The sequence below is a fragment of the Nannobrachium achirus genome (assembly GCF_963921795.1).
Source record: "Nannobrachium achirus genome assembly, chromosome: 7".
NCBI classification, from domain to species: domain Eukaryota; kingdom Metazoa; phylum Chordata; class Actinopteri; order Myctophiformes; family Myctophidae; genus Nannobrachium; species Nannobrachium achirus.
Window position 1 is genome coordinate 24,230,286 of NC_137816.1, and position 13,093 is coordinate 24,243,378.

Sequence of the window (13,093 nt, forward strand, 5' to 3'; positions counted from 1 at the left end):
AATGTTAATATCTTGCTCAATACTGAGCGTATAGATTTGTACCGACCGAGTGACCCAAGTCTAGTATGACACTCTGCAAAATGTGTTTGGTAACAACGCAATCTGCGTTTCACGAGTTAGAATGCGAGTTAGAATCACGCAAAGACACCCGACTAGCCCGCTTCGCGCGCGTTCTCTCCCCCAAGAAATGTTGTCACCTTTTTCACCTCAGGGCTGTTTGCATGCCTGCAAGTGGTGAAATACTGCTGCTCTCCAATTATTTTCACGCAGAAATGTATTGGTCTGTCAGCAACTAGTGCATTTTGATGTGTGACTATGTTAGCAGTTAGTGTGTATGTGTTGTCTCCATTATGATATGGAGTGGATAAGGCAGTGGTTCTCAAAATGGGGTACAGGGACCCCCAGGGGTCTTTGAGGGAGTTCCAGGGGGTCTCTAGCTAAATTAGGAACAGTTTAACAATTAAACATATTTTATTTTAATTTTTTGTCGTTTTGATATCCAATCTGCAAGCTCGGTACTCGTCACAACGCATTGTGAGCATTGTAGATCTTTTTCTTTTTTTTAATACTTTTTGGCGAAGCATTCATTATTGAAGCGAGTACTATGCAGATAAAGAATAGCTTCATCCAATGCAAACCATATAATAGGGGTTCCTCGAAAGGAAATGTTTGAGAAGCATTGGGATAAACTGCGTACTGTACATGACAGTATTATAATAATGTCACATCTTCATTGGCTCTAGGAAGAAGAGTGTGTCGGCTGCACGGACGGCACCTTTAAGGGCACACGTTACTTCAGCTGCCCGCCCAAGAAGGCCCTGTTTGTAAAACTCAAGTGCTGCCGGCCCGACTCCCGCTTCCCCTCTCTCCACCACTCCTCCAACCCCATAGAACGCTGCAACTCCATTGGTGAGTCACTCACTAGCAATTACAGCTCTGCTGATGCTGTTGACATTGGATAGACATACTCCAGTTGCTGTGGGAATAATGGTGTTGTTATGGGAGAATTCCTTAACCCATTTAGGCCTACAATTATTGAATGCTTTAACTATTGAAAAATAGCAGATATACAAGCTCACAGCGCGGCACCGAGTGCCGCGCTGCGAGCTTGTAGATCTGCTATTTTTGAAAGTCTGAAAATGTGTGCAAATTTTTCAATATATATTTTTCAAAGCAGACTTTTGTAACTCAAATCTCTGCTTCTGGGGGGTCCCTTGAACAACATATTTTGAGATGGGGGGTCTGCGCCCAAATAAATGTAATTTTGGGGGTCCTTGACATGAAAAGGTTTGAGAACAGCTGATTTAGAGGAAGGATTTAGAAGTCGGGTCAAAGATGGGGTCAAAGATATTCAAAGACTTGCACAAATTTTCATGATTTTTCAAAAATAGATCTACAAGCTCGCAGCGTGGCACTCGGTGCCGCACTGTGAGCTTGTATATCTGCTATTTTTCAATAGTTAAAGCATAAAATAATGGTTAAAGTGGTTCAAATCTAACGCGACTCGGGCGCGTTCCGGGTGTTTGAGAGTTAAGTGTTTTAAATGTGCGTACCTATTCTCAGAACGTGGTTAACGTTCTGTGGTTCTGTTGCGTTTCTCTCTGTAAATTGAGGGATTTATTCATTTATATGTATCAGTGTCATCTCGGCTATCTCTGCTAGTCAGTGCATATTTAAACAAGACATACATTAAGGCCCTACAATTTACAATTTAGCAGATGCTTTTATCCATGGTGACTTACAGTACAAGCGCAAGATTGGAATAAGCCGAGTAAAGATTGGCATGAGGCACGACATGACGATTTCCTAAGTCATTGTGTGTGTGTGTGTGTGTGTGTGTGTGTGTGTGTGTGTGTGTGTGTGTGTGTGTGTGTGTGTGTGTGTGTGTGTGTGTGTGTGTGTGTGTGTGTTTGTGTGTGTGTGTGTGTGTGTGTGTGTGTGTCCGCCTGTTTTTGACGAGGGTTTGTCGTTTACAAATACACATCACACTGCAATGTTTGTGTCAACAAGGTCCATGATTTGCACCTGCCTGCTTGGATCAGGTCTAATGGCGTATTGTGACTGAGGCACGCACACTTTAAATATCAGAGCGGAGGTGTGTCCAGATAGATGTGTCCAAAATCACACAAACCTGCTTTAGCCTATATAGTTTGTTATACTTGTCTGTTTCACTTTGGTATTAATCCTTCTAAGCAGGGAATAATGTTTGAGCATATGTTTATGCATTCTAACCCACACGTGATAATAGTTAAATGCTTAAATGCTATCGCACAAAACAGTTTTGCGTTCTGATGCATGCACAGAGAATATTGAAGTCATTATGTCCATATTGGTTTCTCCTTTTATAAACGTCTTTGTGATTGATGAACTAGATGGGACGGACAGACACTGACTGACTACAACCCAACTTCCACACTCTGCTTTAGTTTCACTATGGATTTATTTACCAGGCATGGTGCAGACTGTTGTGAGGTGGTTCTGTTTCGTAATGTCTGCCATGCACATATTGGCATCGGCTGTGATAGTTCTTACTTTTGACAAGACAGACGTGCTGTACATACATACTGTACATAACATCCATGAATAGTGACAAACCCTGTCCTGTCCTGACCATGTACCTAAATACATTGGAATGATGGAGCTGTGGTACCTGTGTTTTTATTTTTTATTATTTAATAATTGGTTCTCAACCCTTTCAGGCCGTGACCCCCCCAAAATAATCATATTTGAACTAGATCGGCTATTTTCAAAACCTTTTGACCATTTTTATATTATAGTTTGTTGATTACTTTTGATGCAGTAACGGTATTAAAAGTCCTTAAATTGTCACCTCACTGTCATCTGGAGATCCTGGAGGTGGGAAAAAACCCAAAAAGGATGTAATAAGGATGCAACTGGAATGGTAAATGGACTGCATTTATATAGCAACCATACCCATTTGCATACCGGTAATTTTAACATTCACACACGGCAGAGGAAACCATGCAAGGCAGCAACCTGCTCAATTTATTCAATTCAATCCAGAGTGAAACTAATGAAGAGTGTGGAAGTTGGATTGTAGTTGTTGTCTGTCTGTCTGTCTGTCTGCCTGCCTGTCTGTCTGTCTGTCTGTCTGTCTGCCTGTCTGTCTGTCTGTCTGTCCCATCTAGTTCATCAATCACAAAGATGTTTTATAAAAGGAGAAACCAATGTGGACATAATGACTTCAATATTCTCTGTGCATCATAATGCCAACCTGTGGGAGGCCCACAGGTTGAGAACCACTGATTTACATAAAAGCCATCAACCAAATAACCCTAGCATGGAAGGAATAAGTCCTTGGATGTAAACTTGTGTTCTTTGTGTTTGTGTAGCATTCGGTGGGTACCTGAGTGAGGTGGTGCACGAGAACACTCCTCCCCGCACAGAGAACGACGGCCTGGATGTCATGGTAGGAAAGAAGAAAGGTATTCAAGGCCACTACAACTCCTGCTACCTGGACTCCACCCTTTTCTGGTCAGTACCTTTTCACAAAAATACTTACACATGAACATAATATTTGTGCACAACAAAATCTTGGGAGCTTATTTCCATTGTGGTCATGTGCAAAGGGAGCTTATTTCCATTGTGGTCATGTGCAAAGATGTAAAGTGCAAAGATGCAGGGGGGGGGGGGTAGTACCTGCAGACAATGTCAACATTCCAATACACAAAACAAAACACCATGGGTACTGTAAACATTGTATAATATCTGACCATTAGACCAGGGAGGTAGCTCGTTTAATTCAATATAATTATATGTATCAATTGTTCATTTCATAATCACCACACTCGACTATATAGCATTTTCATGCCAGTGCTGCCACCCTCCAAAAACATTAATACCACCTTTCACCACTAGAGGAGGTAAGTTGCCTTCCTAACATTGTTCCAGGGCAGCAGAGGATCAGAAGGTAGATTTGCCATCTTAAAATCTGAAGGCTTCTGGTTCAATTCTCTGATCCTCCTGGCTGCTTGTCGAAGTGTCCTTGAGCAAGACACCCATTTAAACCTGAGGGAGATTCTAAAAACACCTTCTAAACGTGTGTATTTCTATGGACCTGAGTCCGCTAATAAAGATTAATTGAGCAGGTTGTTGCTTTGCATGGTTTCCTCTGCCATGTGTGAATGGGTGAAATGTTAAATACATTGAAAAGCACTTTGTATACAGTTGCTATTATATAAATGCAGTCCATTTACCATTCCAGTTGCATCCTTGTTACATCGTTTCTGTTCTTTTTGTCCACCTCAATCTGCCTAAAAAAAAAGTGTTTGCCTCTCCATCATCTTGACCGTGTATGTCCAAAACCGTTCACTTTTTATTATTATTTGAAAAATCACACCCGTGTGAACTGAGCGGTGGTTTACCCACCAACCCCCCCCCCCCCCCCCCCCTTCCCCCCTGTGTGTGTGTGTGTGTGTGTGTGTGCGTGTGTGTGTGTGCCTGGCCTGGCCTGAAAACAGCGCCCCTCCCTTAACATGTGTGGCCATAAAAGGTACTACACCACATGAGGCTACATACAGACCCACAGACCCACCCACATACCCACATACCCACCCACATACCCACCCACATACCTACACACACGGCCACGCTATGGAGACGGTGTGACCACCGCTCAAAAATAGTTTAAAATAGTGAAAATAGCAAGCGTCATGTATGACACGTTGTGAGCTTGAATATCGGCTATTTTCACTACTTTTGTTTGACCCTCTTATCTCGTATGATAAAGTAGGACGCTAATTTACGAAAAAGAAAACAAAAACGTACAAAGTTGGAGATACGAGGTTCCTGCCCGACAGCAACAATTTCCTTATGGAACCAAGTCCTCTAGCATCATGCTAACACGGTCAACTGAAAACTCCCCAACTTACTGTGTATTGTTCTCTCTGCTTGCAGTCTTTTTTCCTTCAGCTCTGTCCTGGACACAGTCCTGCTGAGGCCGCGCTCCAAGACCGACGTGGAGTATTACAGAGAAACCCAAGAGCTGCTGCGCACTGAGATAGTCAACCCCCTGCGCATGTACGTTTATTTTTTTATTATATTTTATTGATTGATTGAACACTTTATTAGAAATGTAATCGTTGGCATGGATAGGGGAAACGGTTCCGGAGCTAAGAGTAGGGCAAAAGTGTGACGTGACGTGTGACGGACAGACTGACAGACAGCCGGTGGAGCTTTCATAGTAACTTGCGACCTCATTCATTCATTCAATATTTATTTATTCTCGAAATTACAGCTGAGTCGTTAGGCTCATTTTCAGTGTCGTCGAGCAGTACATTAGAGGTGAAACATCAACAACATCAATGTTGATAAACAAACAAAACAAAAAACACAGTAAATTACATTTAGAAATTGAAATATAGTGAATAATAAAAGGCATATGTGGCATATAAAGGTTATAATAGAAACTAAGACCAATTTAGAAACAATTACATATTTGGTTTGGTTTGGTCACCAGTGATCTAAAACGATTGAAGGGTATCAGAGTGGTCAGCTTTAATGTTTCCTGCAAATTGTTCCATGTGGTGGGGCCACAGAAGCTGAAAGCAGTTCTACCAAAGTCTGAATTGACCGTGGGTACTTTAAAAGTGGGGAAACCACTCGATCGGGTGTGGTAGGGTCCAGCGGGGGCCCATTCCAAAAATGCTGAAATCCTGACGGTCGCATGACGGTCGCATGTTTTCATAGATAGCTTCATAGACTTGTCTGACATCACTATCATCAGTTTCATGTTGGATGTGATTTTTCAGACATTTAAACACTGAAAATAATTCAGTGAATTTATTTTATGAACATTGGTTTTGTGAAGCCGTTTACAAGGTGAGTTCTTATAAAGATTCAAGTTCTCCATTTCCATTTGCCAGAGACAGTGGCTTGTCTCTAAATGGACATAGCAATCTTTCACCTCATGAACAAAACTACTTCACGAGAACAAAGATGATGTAACTAAGAGATTCACTGACACAAAACAATAAACATTGATGTAGTTTATCAGCTACAACTGTCATGAGTTTGCATTTCCTGGTTTTACACAGTCAGGTAATGTGATTGACTCTTGAGAAAAGTAACCGTAGCTACTGGACTCAAAGTGTTCCGAAAATGCGCAGAATATCTGAAGCTTGACAAAATAAAAGGGACGCGGGACAGCCCTGTATACTGTAGTACGTACTGTACTTCTAAACATTTTCTTTCTAAATAAAAAGACATATGGTTAACAGTATTTTGGATTTGACTGTCCGTGATTATATTTAGCTGATCGCTACCAAACCCGTAGCTATAGCGCCTTCATTATTTGCACAAGCTTGACGAACCCTGGAAATGGACTTGAAACGTATTGGAAGCCGAACATTTTAGTTAGGTAAGAGTTTTGCAGTCGATGCTGCATTGGATTTGTCATCACTACCCATTAGTTTGCTATTCAACATGACAGCAGCAGTGGCTGCTGGCATCCATGACACAGTGTCTAACGTAAGCATTCTCCTTCATGTTCCGCTTGTCTTCCAGTCATGGATATGTGTGTGCTACTAAAGTGATGAAGCTGAGGAGGATTCTGGAGAAGGTAGAGGCTGCATCTGGCTTCACCTCTGAAGAGAAAGGTAGGTAGGATGTCAGTCATGATGTGTCAAAGTCAGTCGTGTTGAAGCTTTTCAATATAATGAACAACAAAGTTAATGAGATAAGTTAAGAATAGTTTTATTTTCCCAGACATTTTCCCAAATAAAAAACAAAACAATAATTTAGCCCTACTTCATAGTTTGTCACACAACAGTTTAGTGCAAAAACACAGTTTGATAAACTGCTGCACCTAACTGTAATCTAATACTATACTCAGGGCCCACATGCTTATACACTTCTATATGTATATATTATGTAAATATATACAATTCAGTGCCTCTCAGTTGGAGAAACATTGGATTTCATGTAGATATACCATTTTTTGGTTTTTAAGTGTACAGTTCCTCATGGGATTTGTGATACTTGGTAGAGTAACAGAAGTTTTGTGATAAATCTTGAAAGCATTCACGGACCATGTTTATTTTAATTTTCAATCAATGGATTGTGTTCCACCTCAGATCAATGGAACTAACGTAGTTTAAGTTCTTATTTATAAGAATCACTTTTGATTTGAATAGTAATGTTATATTATCATTAAAACCTCTTGTGTTAGGCTATGCACAGCAGCAATATTGTTCCGTTTGGTGGTTCTCCAACTTTGTAATTCGAAGGACCCCCATAACTCTGAGTGTACAAATGGACGCTTATGGGTCCATTTGGTTTCATTTGTACACACTCAGACTTACAATCCCTTAAGAGGCCGCTTGGAACCTCATCAAGGAACCATGACTACACTTTTAGACCCACTGGAGCAGAGTGTTTCCAGTGAGCCAACACTACAGCACAATATCAGCACCCCTGACTGTTTGACCAGAATAGAACAGAGCCTTCATTAGTATCATTGGTGCTACAGTATACAATCAGTAGTTAGTACCTCACGTGCGTCCAGCAGTATACACCTAGAAACCAAACTGAGAGTACAGTAGCTGTCCCAAAATATCTCATCTGTTCACCTTTTCACTTCTAGACCCAGAGGAGTTCCTTAACATTCTCTTCCACCACATACTGAGAGTGGACCCGTTGCTCAAGCTAAGGTCAGTTACCCAGTCGGTATTGTGTGTGTGTGTGTGTGTGCGTGCGTGCGTGTCTGGCCGTGCATACGCAGAAAGACCTTTGTAACTTGTCTGTTCTGTATGAATTGATTGCTCAGGATTGGTCTCATGTCAGGTGTCATGAAACAACGTGTTGTGATTTGTGTTGTGCCCCCGGAAATGCATTAAAATGTTTCACCCTTTATTTTTTTTGCCGAAAGGGTTTAGACGCAGAAAAGAATATTACCGGTATCATCGAATCCATCTCCAATCACTGCAATTGTGCTTGTTATATTGTATTAACAAAACATTCTCCAAATACAGATTGGTTCAAATATAATTTTATGAATTAAAAAAAAAGTTCCTGGTTTGCAGCTTTTAGGACAGAACGTATAAAGACTGTACTCCTTGTCCTTGGTGTGCTACAGGTCAGCAGGGCAGAAGGTCCAGGACTGTTACTTCTACCAGATCTTCATGGACAAAAAGGACAAAGTGGGAGTTCCTACCAGCCAGCAGCTTCTAGAGTGGTCCTTCATCAACAGTGACCTCAAGTTTGCAGAGGTGATTTTATTCAATCTTTAGTGACACTTTCTATGAAGCCCATGTCTATAATGCATTGTGTAAACATACTTACAGTAACACTTTATATGATGCCCAATGATGCTCAATAATGCATTAATATAACCATACTTATCGCCGCTGTCAGAAACCTTATATTTCCACAGTTCATCTTCTTATGTTTTTGTTTTTCATACACCAATGCCTTATTGTATCAATACTTTGTCAATCGTCACATAGGATAGTCTAAAAGTGTTGAAAATAGCCTATCTAAAAAGCCAGCAACACAAATTTGGAAGATTTTCTGCCTAAAATGACACGAATAGGCTAAATAATAACTACACACAGATTATTATACTTTTTTTCCCCCCTGAAAGGTTTCCTCCAGACAGTGCCGATTGATAGAAAGTGTTCTGGTCTGAGGCGTTGTTGTAGAGCTGTTGGTCGTGCTGATGTTTGTTCTTTACTGATCTATCATGTTTGTCAGTCACTATAAACCCTCTGCCCAACTCAACGTTCTGTGTCCATGTTTTTACTGCTGTTGTCCAGGCTCCCTCCTGCCTTATCATCCAGATGCCCCGCTTTGGCAAGGACTTCAAAATGTTTAACAAAATCTTCCCGTCTCTGGAGTTAGACATCACCGACCTACTTGAAGACAGTGAGTTTGCATCTTATTCATTGCCTCCATTCGACAACCAATTTTCATAACACAACACCATTTTACTGAGATTGAGTTCTGTGTTGATCTGTGTTCTTAACTCCCCACTTCTCAAAGAATTACATAATTGTCGCTGTGGGACGGAAACCTTGCAGTGTACACAAACTAAACCACAGTGTTTTGGCGCCCAAACTGTGGAATAAACTCCCTGTCGCACAGACTCACTTCCTAGCTTCCGCTGTGGCCTGAAGACTCACCTCTTCAGACTCCACCTAATCCCATAGCACTTACCGTAGCACTCGCCTACCCCTCAATGACCATACATGAAAGCCAGATACTGTAGCATTGTTTAGGTTTTAAATATAGCATTTTTACTGATTAGGTGCTCGGTCTACTATGTTATTTTTGTCTAGATAGATATTTCTATGCATTTGATGTATTGGTGTTGATGTATTGATGTATTACCTTGCTTATTGTAAATCACTCTGGATTAAGAGCATCTGCTAAATGCCTAAATTAGGGTTGTCACAATTATTACATAATCGTCTAATCGCAATTCTTTGACATAATCGCAATTCTTTTGTGATAATCGTCATAATCGTTTACATGTTGAAAAAGGTTTATATATGTTCAAACATTTAAAAAAAAATAGTGGAAATAGCAGATCTACAAGCTCACAACGCGTCGCATCGCGACGCGTTGTGAGCTTGAAATGTAATTGTCAACCACAACAACACAATTAAATCGTTAATCGCAATTATTTGAGTGACAATAAATCGTCATGTAAAATGTCATAATCGTGACAGCCCAGTATTACCTTGCTTATTGTAAATCGCTCTAGGTTAAGAGCATCTGCTAAATGCCTAAATTGTAAAACTGTTTTGTGCTGCAGCTCCGAGAGAATGTCGAATCTGTGGAGGCCTGGCTCTCTATGAGTGCCGGGAGTGCTATGAGGACGGAGACATCACCGCTGGAAAGATCAAACAGTTCTGTGAAAAGTGCAATACGCAGGTATGAAGGAAACACAGTCAACCAATGGCTGCACGACCCAAAGCAAAGCAAGCAATAAACTGCATGTACCATGTGTACCATCGTTGGCCACTAGGTGGAGCCTGTTACCAAGGAATACATTTGTGGTATGGGCAAGAGTTGTAACAAGTAAGATGGAAAAAGTAAATTCGTTCTTTTGATATGACTTATTTGTTGTGCAAGTGTTATGCAATGTGCATACATATTGTATGTGTATATAAAATGTGCAATATAATTAAAGAACTTCACTATTTGGTTCATAGTTATCATACCTGATTTCACATTCTTGCATATTTACGGTTTAGAGATTGTGTGAAGAGAACTGAAATGAAATGACTCAAATAACAGTATTGTGTGTGTGTGTGTGTGTGTGTGTGTGTGTGTGTGTGTGTGTGTGTGTGTGTGTGTACTTCTATTACTATACTTGTGAGGGCCAAATGTACCCACACATATAGTAGAAGTAGTAGAAAGTAGAGATTGTGTGGACCATTGCTTGATTTATACTTAGTTGCGTGCCGGTGTCAACATGCACAGATAACAGCCGATCTACAAGCACAAACGCTGTGCAGCACGCTATAAATCATCTTTTTACCTGCAGATTTACTTTTAAAATGTCTTTCATAAAATCGGTCCTAAAATGCTAATGCCCTCACGAGTATAGTAATACTAACGTGTGTGTGTGTGTGTGTGTGTGTGTGTGTGTGTGTTATTTAGGGTTAAAATGGCCCAAAACTTTCAAATATCATTCATAAAATTGCAGTCCAGTAACACGTGTGTGTGTGTGTGTGTGTGTGTGTGTGTGTGTGTGTGTGTGTGTGTGTGTGTGTGTGTGTGTGTGTGTGTGTGTGTGTGTGTGTGTGTGTGTGTGTGTGTGTGTGTGTGTGTGTGTGTGTGTGTGTGTGTGTGTGTGTGTGTGTGTGTGTGTCCAGGTCCACCTCCACCCTAAGAGGAAAGCCCATCGGCATGGCAAGCTGTCCGTCCCCAAGGAGCTCCAAGAGGGCCTGGGCCGGCAGGGCAGCTTCCCCCGCCAGAGGATGGAGCTGTTCGCTGTGCTCTGCATCGAGACCAGTCACTACGTGGCCTTCGTCAAGTATGGCGCCGCCGACTCTGCCTGGCTCTTCTTTGACAGTATGGCCGACCGTGACGGTATGTGTGTGTGTCTGTGTGTGTGTGTGCGCGTGTGAGCGAGGTGGCCTCGGCCTAGATCAGTGACTCTCAAACTTTTTGTGCCAAGAAGGACACTCAAATTGATATGTATTTGGCCCGAAAATGATTTGTGCCTGGCACCCCTCAGAAGAGAAAATCTAAAAATTAAAAATCTAAATTATTCAACATTTTTGATATACTAAAAAAAATGTTCAAGCTATTTTTTATTTTGAATAGCCAACATATAAATTATAAAGTGGTTAAAATGATTGTGATGCAATGTTACTTTTGCTGGGGACCCCCTGGAACCCTGGGGGTCCCCAGACACCACTCTGAGAACCACTGCTCTAGATGGTGGTAGTTTTCCATTCAGTGGTTGTGGCACAGACTAAGGGCTTGATTAAAAAACAACAACATGCCATCGGAATCAATGTCATCGTCATTTAACGTGATGAATGCAGGGCCGTTTGCATTAGTGCAAAGATGTGCCGATCTTGGTTTCTCAATACGGATGCACTTTGTTCAAACTCAATAAGGCTTTACATTTACATATATTGCACAGACACAGTGCAATATATAATATGGGCAGTATACTACATATGTAGTTGACATTCCAATATGCATTCCCAATTACCATTAAGACTAAACATCATTAAAAAACCTTTAGGAAATGTACATTTTTTAAAAACCTTTAGGAAATCAACAGATATGTTAGATGTTTAATCCCTGCTATTAAATAACTGCTGTTTATGCGTGGGGACTCGGACCAAAGTGGGGACAAGTTGATTTAATGTTTTATTTTATATATAAATAAATTAATCTCCTTATTTATTATATATCATTTGTGGTTAATTAATGTGGTTTAGGCTCCAATTAAAGCAGCACTATATAACTTTCCTCTTCTATCTGGATTCAAACCTGGTGTAGCGGTTTTGTTGGATGTGGTGCCGGGGTGCCAGTCAGAGAGACCCAGTCTGACAAAATAGGGCAATTGGAGCATCTTTACTTGAAATTAAAACGTTTATTTGTGTGTGTTTGTGTGTTCCCTCCCTCCCACACAGGAGGGCAGAACGGCTTCAACATCCCCCAGGTGTCCCCCTGCCCGGAGGCGGGTGCCTACCTGAAGATGAGCCCCGAGGAGCTGCACCTCCTGGACCCCAAGAGCATCCAGGGCCAGGCCCGCCGGCTGCTCTGTGACGCCTACATGTGTATGTACCAGAGTCCCACCATGAGCCTCTACAAGTAGAAACACACATCCACACCTCCATCTATCTACGCCACCTCAGAGGGGCAGGAGAGAGCCCACAGTGAGACCCTCACCCCCCTCCCCCTCCAAAAAAAAAAAATAAAAGACAGAGAAAGACTGAAGGAACTGACTGACAAGACAGACACCCAAGGAGGGGTGGAGTCTACCTACCTACCTACCAACCGCTAACTTCCTGTCTGCCCCACCAACTTCTGCTCCTCAACGCCTCTAGCCCCGGCCGAGTCTCCCGTCTTTCCACAGAGGTTATGAGGAGGTGGGGGGGTGTGTGTGTGGTAAGGGTAAGGGGTCGTTGTTGAGGAGAGGGGGTTTAAGAAACCTATTTTTGCACTGTGCGTTATTTGAAGTGTTTGTGTCTTCATGCATCTCTCTGTAGCTTCCTTGTGCCTCAGCGGAGCGCTGGTTAGCAGTGCTAAATGAGTCGAGGACATAACAGGCCTGCTGGAAGAGTCCCTCCCCTTCCAAGGAGATGGGAGGGGGGGGGGGGAGGTTGGGGAGGGGTCCACTCGTCCCCGAGTGGTCTCCAAACGCTTGTAACAAAAAAAAGAAATACAAGAACAGTCAGGGACTAGAGAGCAGCTCATTTTAACCTTCTGCAAGAAGGAACGGTGGGTGGTGAGTTCTGCTTTTATTAATCAAGCTCAAAACGTTTGGGAGATTAGCGTTTTTTTTAAAGCAGCGCGCGCACAAAACCCATTCACAGACCAACGTGCTGTTCCTCTCTTTCTCTCCACAAGCTTGTGTGAAATCTCCTCGTCCCTATAGAAGCCT

At 41.9% G+C, this 13,093-nt stretch overlaps 1 protein-coding gene across 2 annotated transcripts in view; it reads left to right on the plus strand.

The window, feature by feature from the left end:
• cyld (cylindromatosis (turban tumor syndrome)) overlaps positions 1–12,836 on the plus strand; it is a 35,158-nt gene extending 22,322 nt beyond the window's left edge. For both annotated transcript variants that reach the window (XM_080729668.1, XM_080729669.1), the window contains 10 exons: positions 744–909; positions 3,354–3,495; positions 4,918–5,040; positions 6,526–6,617; positions 7,604–7,670; positions 8,096–8,228; positions 8,775–8,883; positions 9,776–9,894; positions 10,842–11,058; positions 12,120–12,836. In XM_080729668.1, the coding sequence (XP_080585794.1) occupies positions 744–909; positions 3,354–3,495; positions 4,918–5,040; positions 6,526–6,617; positions 7,604–7,670; positions 8,096–8,228; positions 8,775–8,883; positions 9,776–9,894; positions 10,842–11,058; positions 12,120–12,304 (1,353 nt within the window). In that variant the 3' untranslated portion in view covers positions 12,305–12,836. The remainder of the gene's footprint in view (positions 1–743; positions 910–3,353; positions 3,496–4,917; positions 5,041–6,525; positions 6,618–7,603; positions 7,671–8,095; positions 8,229–8,774; positions 8,884–9,775; positions 9,895–10,841; positions 11,059–12,119) is intronic.
• The last annotated feature ends 257 nt before the right edge of the window (positions 12,837–13,093 follow it).